At 44.6% G+C, this 10,977-nt stretch overlaps 1 protein-coding gene across 1 annotated transcript in view; it reads right to left on the reverse strand.

The window, feature by feature from the left end:
* Window positions 1-10,593, reverse strand: part of APBA1 (amyloid beta precursor protein binding family A member 1) — a gene marked incomplete at its 5' end in the record, with an annotated part of 81,224 nt that extends 70,631 nt beyond the window's left edge. The window contains one exon of the mRNA XM_079926264.1: window positions 9,397-10,593. Within this exon, the coding sequence (XP_079782390.1) occupies window positions 9,397-10,593 (1,197 nt within the window). The remainder of the gene's footprint in view (window positions 1-9,396) is intronic.
* Window positions 10,594-10,977: the final 384 nt, after the last annotated feature.

The following is a 10,977-nucleotide window of genomic DNA, read 5'->3' on the forward strand; positions in this document are numbered from 1 at the left end:
GTAAATGAACTGAATGCTCTGACCAAAAGACACAGATTGGCTGAATGGATACAAAAACAAGACCCATATATATGCTGTCTACAAGGGACCCACTTCAGACCTAGAGACACGTACAGACTGAAAGTAAGGGGATGGAAAAAGATATTCCATGAAAATGGAGACCAAAAGAAAGCTGGAGTAGCAATTCTCATATCAGAAAAAATAGACTTTAAAACAAAGACTATTAGAAGAGACAAAGAAGGACACTACATAATGATCAAGGAATTGATCCAAGAAGAAGATATAACAATTGTAAATATTTATGCACCCAACATAGGAGCACCTCAATACATAAGGCAAATACTAACAGCCATAAAAGGGGAAATCGACAGTAACATATTCATAGCAGGGGAGTTTAACACCCCACTTTCACCAATGGACAGATCATCCAAAATGAAAATAAATAAGGAAACACAAGCTTTAAATGATACATTAAACAAGATGGACTTAATTGATATTTATAGGACATTCCATCCAAAAACAACAGAATACACATTTTTCTCAAGTGCTCATGGAACATTCTCCAGGATAGATCATATCTTGGGTCACAAATCAAGCCTTGGTAAATTTAAGAAAACTGAAATCGTATCAAGTATCTTTTCCGACCACAACGCTCTGAGACTAGATATCAATTACAGGAAAAGATCTGTAAAAATACAAACACATGGAGGCTAAACAATACACTACTTAATAACGAAGTGATCTCTGAAGAAATCAAAGAGGAAATCAAAAAATACCTAGAAACAAATGACAATGGAGACACGACGACCCAAAACCTATGGGATGCAGCAAAAGCAGTTCTAACAGGGAAGTTTATAGCAATACAATCCTACCTTAAGAAACAGGAAACATCTCGAATAAACAACTTAACCTTGCACCTAAAGCAATTAGAGAAAGAGGAACAAAAAACCCCAAAGTTAGCAGAAGGAAAGAAATCATAAAGAAACAGGAAACATCTCGAATAAACAACTTAACCTTGTACCTAAAGCAATTAGAGAAAGAGGAACAAAAAACCCCAAAGTTAGCAGAAGGAAAGAAATCATAAAAATCAGATCAGAAATAAATGAAAAAGAAATGAAGGAAACGATAGCAAAGGTCAATAAAACTAAAAGCTGGTTCTTTGAGAAGATAAACAAAATTGATAAACCATTAGCCAGACTCACCAAGAAAAAAAGGGAGAAGACTCAAATCAATACAATTAGAAATGAAAAAGGAGAAGTAACAACAGACACTGCAGAAATACAAAAGATCATGATAGATTACTACAAGCAACTCTATGCCAATAAAATGGACAACCTGGAAGAAATGGACAAATCCTTAGAAATGCACATCCTGCCAAGACTGAATCAGGATGAAATAGAAAATACGAACAGACCAATCACAAGCACTGAAATTGAAAGTGTGATTAAAAATCTTCCAACAAACAAAAGGCCAGGACCAGATGGCTTCACAGGTGAATTCTATTAAACATTTAGAGAAGAGCTAACACCTATCCTTCTCAAACTCTTACAAAATACAGCAGAGGGAGGAACACTCCCAAACTCATTCTACGAGGCCACCATCACTCTGATACCAAAACCAGACAAAGATGTCACAAAGAAAGAAAACTACAGGCCTATAACACTGATTAACATAGATGCAAAAATCCTCAACAAAATACCAGCAAACAGAATCCAACAGCACATTAAAAGGATCGTACAGCATGATCAAGTGGGGATTATCCCAGGAATGCAAGGATTCTTCAATATACGCAAATCAATCAACGTGATGCACCATATTAAAAAATTGAAGAAGAAAAACCATACGATGATCTCAATAGATGCAGAAAAGCTTTCGACAAAATTCAAAACCCATTTATGATAAAAACTCTGCAGAAAGTAGGCATAGAGGGAACTTTCCTCAACATAATAAAGACCATATATGACAAACCCAAAGCCAACATCATCCTCAATGGTGAAAAACTGAAACTATTTCCACTAAGACCAGGAACAGGATAAGGCTGCCCACTCTCACCACTCTTATTCAACATAGCTTTGGAAGTTTTAGCCACAGCAATCAGAGAAGAAAAGGAAATAAAAGCAATCCAAATCAGAAAAGAAGTAAAGCTGTCACTGTTTGCAGATGACATGATACTATACATAGAGAATCCTAAAGATGCTACCAGAAAACTACTAGAGCTAATCAATGAATTTGGTAAAGTAGCAGGATACAAAATTAATGCACAGAAATCTCTGGCATTCCTATACACTAATGATGAAAAACCTGAAAGTGAAATCAAGAAAACACTCCCATTTAGCATTGCAACAAAAAGAATAAAATATCTAGGAATAAACCTACCTAAGGAGATAGAAGACCTGTATGCAGAAAATTATAAGACACTGATGAAAGAAATTAAAGATGATACAAATAGATGGAGAGATATACCATGTTCATGGATTGGAAGAATCAACATTGTGAAAATGACTCTGCTACCCAAAGCAATCTACAGATTCAATGCAATCCCTATCAAACTACCACTGGCATTTTTCACAGAGCTAGAACAAAAAATTTCACAATTTGTATGGAAACACAAAAGACCCCGAATAGCCAAAGCAATCTTGAAAACGAAAAATGGAGCTGGAGAAATCAGGCTCCCTGACTTCAGACTATACTACAAAGCTACATTAATCAAGACAGTATGGTACTGGCACAAAAACAGAAATATAGATCAATGGAAGGAGATAGAAAGCCCAGAGATAAACCCACACACATATGGTCACCTTATCTTTGATAAAGGTGGCAGTAATGTACAGTGGAGAAAGGACAGCCTCTTCAATAAGTGGTGCTGGGAAAACTGGACAGGTACATGTAAAAGTACGAGATTAGATCACTCCCTAACACCATACACAAAAATAAGCTCAAAATGGATTAAAGACCTAAATGTAAGGCCAGAAACTATCACACTCTTAGAGGAAAACAAAGGCAGAACACTCTATGACATAAATCACAGCAAGATCCTTTTTGACCCACCTCCTAGAGAAATGGAAATAAAAACAAAAATAAACAAATGGAACCTAATGAAACTTCAAAGCTTTTGCCCAGCAAAGGAAACCATAAACAAGACCAAAAGACAGCCCTCATAATGGGAGAAAATATTGGCAAATGAAGCAACTGACAAAGGATTAATCTCCAAAAATTTATAAGCAGCTCATGCAGCTCAATAACAAAAAAACAAACAACCCAATCCAAAAATGGGCAGAAGACCTAAATAGACATTTCTCCAAAGAAGATATACAGACTGCCAACAAACACATGAAAGAATGCTCAACATCATTAATCATTAGAGAAATGCAAATCAAAACAATGAGATATCATCTCACACCAGTCAGAATGGCCATCATCAAAAAATCTAGAAACAATAAATGCTGGGGAGGGTGTGGAGAAAAGGGAACACTCTTGCACTGCTGGTGGGAATGTGAATTGGTACAGCCACTGTGGAGAAGAGTATGGAGGTTCTTTAAAAAACTACAAATAGAACTACCATATGACCCAGCAATCCCACTACTGGGCATATACCCTGAGAAAACCATAATTCAAAAAGAGTCACGTACCAAAATGTTCATTGCAGCTCTATTCACAATAGCCTGGAGATGGAAACAACCTAAGTGTCCATCGACAGATTAATGGACGAAGAAGATGTGGCACATATATACAATGGAATATTACTCAGCCATAAAAAGAAATGAAATTGAGTTATTTGTAACGAGGTGGAAGGACCTAGATTCTGTCATACAGAGCGAAGTAAGTCAGAAAGAGAAAAACAAATACCGTATGTTAACACACATATATGGAATTTAAGGGAAAAAAATGTCATGAAGAACCTGGGGTAAGACAGGAATAAAGACACAGACCTACTAGAGAATGGACTTGAGGATATGGGGAGGGGGAAGGGTAAGCTGTGACAAAGCACGAGAGTGGCATGGACATATATACACTACCAAACGTAAAATAGATAGCTAGTGGGAAGAAGCCGCGTAGCACAGGGAGATCAGCTTGGTGCTTTGTGACCACCTAGAGGGGTGGGATAGGGAGGGTGGGAGGGAGGGAGACGCAAAAGGGAAGAGATATGGGAACATAAGTATATGTATAACTGATTCACTTTGTTATAAAGCAGAAACTAACACAGCATTGTAAAGCAATTCTACTCCAATAAAGATGTAAAAAAAATTTTTTTTTGGAATGTTCTTTCTTTAAAATGGCATCCTAATTTAGTGGCTCCCCTATCTTCTCCTACCCTTCTGAGAATACTGATGAATGTTTTATAGTTTTTTCCTGCTCTGAGTACTGCCTTTATTTCTCCAAGTTCCTTTTCCATTTGCTCTTTTTGTGTCTTTGTCTTTCATGTTAAGAGATGTTCGTCAAATGTCCGGAGATCCTTGGATATCCACCATATTTAACAGTGGGTCCCAAAAAGCCTGTTGGAAGGTCCATGAGCAGCAGTAACCTTCATTGCGTGGTGATCAGGTAGGGAACCAGATTTTATGCTGGAAAAGCCCCAAACATGAGTAACTGTAGGTACCTACTCTTGCATCTTTCTGTTTCCTCAGAGAGGAATGTTCTAATCTCCGGCTGGGGCTGGGGGCTGCGAGGGGGTAGGTTCTAAGCCTGATGGCTAAGAATTCCAAGCCTTTCTCACAGTCTCACTGCTTAGTGGGTCCTGTGTTCCATAAGGTACCCCTTAACCCCTTTTTCAGCTGTGGCTAGTTCCAGCACTTCTCTGGCTCACCCTCTCTTTACAGTAAACCTCCCACCTTCTGTGGGGGGTGGAGGAGAAGTGGAAACTTGGTGGCATGGGCTGGAGAAGGGATTTGGAGTCTAATTTCTCCTGTGACACACCTTCAAACAATCCTCTTTTGTTTTTCAGCCATACTCCTGCCATCGGCGGTATCTGGTGTCTCAAATTCCTTAGCCTTCCTTGGGGGTCCCCGGCACAAATCCTCACAGAGTAGGGAACACAGAAACCTCATCAGTGTATGAGTGAGAATCGATCAGGCTGTGCTGTGGCAACAAACCACCCCAAATCCCCAAGGCTTAAAACAACAAAGGTTGCTTCCTCTCTCACACTACATGTCCACAGGGGCAGGAGAGAGCCCGGCTCATCACGGTCACTTGGGACCCACACGGACAGAGGCTCTGCCATCCTGTGACACCGCCATCTTAACCTGAGGCTTCAGGGGAAGAAGGTGCTCTGAGCTGCTCCCGCCTAGAAGCAACATCACATTTCACTGCTCCCGTTTCACTGGCCTTGTCTTGCTCCTAGGGTATGAGGAGGTGCAGTGCAGTCATCCCTGGGCTTGAAAGCAGAGGACAGCTGGCAATATGGGGGAGGGGCACTAATGTCTACCACAGCCAGTCACCACTATGGTGTTCCAAAATTTTGTTGTTCTCATCTGCTGCTGTTTCCTCTGTCTCCTGGTGATTGTGGCTTTACGTATTTTTATAATTTTACTGTCATTTTAGTGTAGCTTTTTTTTCCGAATTTTGTTTTATTTATTTATTTTTAAACAGCAGGTTCTTGTTAGTTATCCATTTTATACATATTAGTGTCTGTATGTTTAGTGTAGCTTTAAGAGGGAGCAGTGATAAAGACCAATTCAAACTGTGCAACACACTACTCCAAGTAGCCAAAACCCTCCCATTACGCTGTGTGCTTGCTCCCATCCATCCCTCTGATTCCACCCCCGCTCTGTTCTCTACTCAGAGTGAGTTTGTTGCCTAAAGAGAGATGGGTAGGCTGCGGAACTTTTCAGAACTGGTCATTCATTAACAATACTTTTCAAGAAGGGGGCTGGGTGGTAGTTTTCAAACATATAGCTAGAAAAGAGCCTTTACTAGAAGCAAAGCATTTATAAATACTTTTTTCAAAAAACAATTATATTCACTCACTGCAGAGCATCTAGTCTATGTTCAGTAAGTCCTTGCTAACGAGCAATCCTATTTTCGCATTCTGTAGGATTCACTTGCAAACAGATGCCAGTTTCCTCCAAGTATGAGAAAAATGCTAAAGGTCCGAGTGAATTAAAAGTAGTGTTTAGAACTAACAAACGTCAGGTAGATAGCTAGTGGGAAGCAGCCGCATGGCACAGGGATATCGGCTTGGTGCTTTGTGACTGCCTGGAGGGGTGGGATAGGGAGGGTGGGAGGGAGGGAGACGCAAGAGGGAAGACATATGGGAACATATGTATATGTATAACTGATTCACTTTGTTATAAAGCAGAAACTAACACACCATTGTAAAGCAATTATACCCCAATAAAGATGTTTAAAAAAAAGTAGTGTTTAGAGCAGATTTAGCTATCAGCAGATACCTCTGGCAAGTAGTAGTACAGGTGGTTTTTATTACCATCTATTTGCATCACTGTAGTTTCTGATGTTGCTATTTTGAGAACGCGCTGTTTCTGTAACAAGAATTCCAGGGCCCCTTTTCCAGGCCAGTTGACCAAAACCACAGTGGGAGAGCCCCTTCCATGAAACCACACCTGTGGTTTAGGTCTAGGTCTCTAACTAGCTAGGTCTCTAATCCATAGAGCTAACATGGGGAAACTACCCAGATGATACTTGTCCTTTACATCAGTGGTTCTTAATTTTTCACATACTCAAGAATCACAGGGAGAATTTACAAAACAGAAACAAACAAGGAAAACAAACCTAATGAACAAAACCCCAGATCACTGGACCCCATCTTAGGTATTCTGGTTTGGAAAAGAAAGGTAGTAATTTGTATTTTTAACAAGTACCTTCTAGAAAGACTTCAGGCCACGTGGCTTTTAATAGTGCTTTTCCATTTTCTACAACAGTATACACGGAATGAGCATTCAGTAAATATTTTTTGATGCTGAGGAAGAAATCCACAGAATGTATGTATTTCCCCCATGATACCATCAAAGAGGTAGCAAATGAAGGTCTTTCCGATAAATGTGGCATGACCGATGAAATGCAACCCACAAATTCAAATGGCTTAAAGACAACTGGTGGAATATTTTAAAGCACACGTCTTGGGGTTTGCTTTGTATTAACTATTCATAACCCAGAAAGCCCAACTAACCAATTTCTTAGTGTCAAGTTGAATTTCTGACTGGATGGGTTTCTAAAGCATCACCCAATATTCTGGAATCAATTCTACCTCCTGAATGAAACATCTTGCAAGAGGGTTAAGCTGTTTTCCTAGTTCAAATGGATAAAAGCAAGCCCCCAGCCCTAGTGGAGGCTGGGTGATGGGTTCATCGTGAGGCTGCAGGGACCAGGTGGTTAAGCTAGTAGTTTCATGGAGCTGGTGCAGGTGAGAGAGCTGAAGGAAGAGGCCAGCATCTGGACCGAATGCTCCCGCATCTTTTTCTCGGATGGCTTTCCAAGTTTCTAAAAAGGATGTAGAACCCGGCCTCTTGACAGCTCCCTACTTTTAAAAACCTGCTCCATTTCCACTACATTTGCAAAATACTTGCTGCACTCCATCCCTCCAAGCCACAGGGAACCTGGAGACAGCGGGAGGTCACCGACAATTCTGCACGTGAGTGCACCTATTTTTAACTGTTTGACTGTGAAGCCTGGAAAGCAGAGGGAGACACCAAGCATGCTAAACTAACTGACCCAATGCCGCCCCCTGGTTGGGAGGATGCAGATCCCTTCCCAACCTTGCCTTAAAGGTGCCAGCGATTTAATCAGCTAACAGCCAATGCTGTTACTAAAAGAGCAGGCGAACGATACCTTTCTGATCTGCATAGCCCTTTACCTATTTAAGTAAAATGAACAAACAGCTTCCAATAATTGTTTCTCACTCCAAAAGATATACCGAGAAATAGGCTGGTGCAATCATAAAATGCAGAATTAAATGAAACCGAATTTAACCACTTGACCCTTCTTGTACTCCAAGCTCGCATTTTAAACGAAAGTGCTTTAAAAAAATGAAAGTGCTTCAAAATTATTCAAGAGAATGGAAAAGTGAGAGTCAGAGGAGAAAGAGAATCTTTAGAGCCAGGTAGTGGGGGTAAAGGTTAGCCTTCTTGATTTATTTTGAATAGACTGTGGTGACACTCAAGCTTGCCGAGTTATCAAATTTCTTAGGTATTTCAAACACAGAAAATAAAATGCAGACAGGGCAGCAATAGCTTTCTGTAGCTCTTCACAAGAAAGTGTATTTCAGTTCAAAAACATGTCTTTTGTGAGGTGAGAAGGACACTCTGGTACCACCAGAGATGAAAACTAAGCCCTTCCTGAAAGTCACAGTGAAAAAACTGCAGACACCCCCAAAAGGCAGAAGGATTTCCTTGATTTTCTCCAAAGAGGCCACACTATCCATCCCAAACTTTTAAGGGTTGCTTTAAGGCAGTGGTTCTCAAATTATGGTCCTGGGACCAGCAGCATTAACATCACCTGGGAACTTATTAGTGACAACGTTGAGTTTCACCTGAGCCCTGAGATCCTGGAAAACAGCAAAGGTTAAGGGCTCCCCTCCCCTCGTTTTGTGTTCTGGAAATGGCTTAGGCAAAGAACCTACCTTCCCATTAGACTTGAGTAGCTCACAGGTGCCCCCTTGTTTACCTAGGACAAGGCCAGACACAGCCCCTCCAAATTTACATTCTTTGCCTGACAAATGGTTAGTTGAACTGCTGATTAATCAAGACAAAATTCTTATTAACCAGCCTTCGTGAAGCTCCTCGCCTTCTTCCAGGTCCTTGAACTTTGGCCAGCTTCCCACCCCTACTCAACAGCTCCTCCTGGGAATAGGCTGATGTCAGGTTAAAACACTCTTTCCTGGGCAATGCGTTCAAGCCGTGCTTCATCCCACTTCCTCACACCTTGTTCTTCCAAGCCTTGTTTACTCCTCCCTCAAAAAGAACCCCCTTTGTGCCTAACTCTAGAGACGCTTGCAGATCTTAGAGGTTCTGCTACTGCAACAGTCCCCCTTCCCCTGTTACAATAGGACCTTTCCCCTTTGCAATAATGCTTTCCAATAGTCTCTCCTTACTCAATCCAGACCTGTTTTTTTATTTGACGTTAGAAATACAAATTCTCAGGCCCCACCCCATACCTTCTAAGTGGGAAACTAGGGGATGGGAAGCGGTGCGCCTGGAAATCAATTTCTGAACAAGTGCTCCAGGAACAGTTTGAGAACCACTGATTTACGGCAACCTCTTAACACTTAACTCCCTCCCACCTGTGTTTCACTCAGGCGCGCTTAAGCACAAGCTGTTTCTGAGCATCCCCACAGATCGTTTCTCTCATCAAGTCATTTCCCAATGACAAACGATGCCACCGAGCGCCCGTCTCCCCTCCTGGCCGCGCGTGGAGCTGAGCGGGCCTGAACCCGCACACACTTACATCTCCATCCACCGGCCTCTGGTCGTCACAATCCCTGGTGGGACTAATGTCCTGGCGCATGACCCAGATGGGCTCTTTGGGCTCGTCGGGGGTATAAGGCGAGCGTATGGTCCTGGTTTTCACCTCCTCGATGGCCTCCTTGATGTCCTTGATGGCCAGCGAGATGGCATCCCTCTTCTCCTTGCTGTACCGCTGCACCGCCTCGCCGCTAGCCGCCCTCTGCTGCCCCGCCGGCGCCTGTAGCCCGGGGCTGTCCGGGCGGCCCCCGCCCGGGGTGGGGGCGCGCTCCAGGTCCTGCTCGGCCTCAGGCATGTCCTCGGCCGCCTTGTCGAGGCTCTGCGAGCTCATGCTCTGCTTGACCTCGGCCACGATCTGGTCGATGTCCTCTTCCTGCTCGTAGCTGTCCATGCGCGGGTAGGGCGCGAACTCGGCCTCCTTCTCGGGGCTGTCGGACTCGCCGTCGGAGCGCTCGTCGTAGTGGTGCAGCCGCGCGCCCAGGGCCTCCTGGCGGTAGGCGGCCGCCTCGTCTCGCTCCTGCTCGTACAGCCGCAGGCCGTCGCGCGCGTCCAGCTCGGGTGCGTCCCCGATTTCCTCGTACACGTGCTCCTGGAGGCCCCCGTAGTCGGCGTAGGGCTCGGCATAGGGCTCGTCCTCGCCGCGGTGGAAGAGCCGGTGCGTGTAGACGTAGCCCGAGTAGGCAGCGTTCATGGCCTCCTCGTGCTCCAGCGAGTGGAAGTGCAAGTGGTTGGGCAGCGCGCGGCGGTGCGTGGCCTCGGCGTGCTCGGCCTCCGCCTGCTCCGTGTACTCCTCGGCCTCGGGCCGGTACTGCACTGCGTACGCGCTCTCGTCCTCGGGGTCCTGCGCGCGCTCGGCGTCGTAGCCCTCGCGCGCTGCGGCGATCACGTCGCCCTCGGCCGTGTCCGTGTGGTTGTGGAAGCCACTCTCCGTGCTGGCGGAGCGCGCCAGGCACTCCCCGCGCTCCTCCTCCTCCTGCTGCTGCTGCTGCTGCTGCTGCGGCCCGGGCTGGGCGCGGAGGTCCTCGACGGCGCGCCCGCGCGGGGGGCGGCCCGCATGGTGCTGCTGCTGCTCCTCCTCCACCTCCGGGTGCTCCAGGTCGGCCTCCACCGACTCGTTCACCTCCCCGCCTGCCGCCTCGTCCGTCACCTCCACCTCCGCGGCCGCCTCCAAGTGGTTCATGGTGGGCGTCGGCGACGGCTGGGAGAGGGGCTGGGCCGGCTCACTGCGCTCTCATTCTGCTCCACCCGGCTGGAAAAACAAGAAGGGGGGAGGGGCTATTACGTGGTTCAGACTGTAGGCGGGAGCTGAGTACCAAGATACCATAAAAACAGCTGTTATTGATCCCATCTGAATCTCGGTCAATTCAAAAGTGATTGCAAATTAAGCTCAGCCTGAGAGCACATAGTTCATCTTCTTCGTAGCACGTGTCGTAATTTGTAATTACATATCTCCTTGTGTAATTGCTTACTGGCTTTCTCCCTTCCCCACCCCTCAGACTGAGAGCCTCTTGAGCCGTTAGTTCCCCACCATGCTTACTATTCAGGTTCTGTTTCTGATGCATAT

The sequence above is a fragment of the Stenella coeruleoalba genome, assembly GCF_951394435.1.
Source record: "Stenella coeruleoalba genome assembly, chromosome: 7".
Taxonomy (NCBI): Eukaryota; Metazoa; Chordata; class Mammalia; order Artiodactyla; family Delphinidae; genus Stenella; species Stenella coeruleoalba.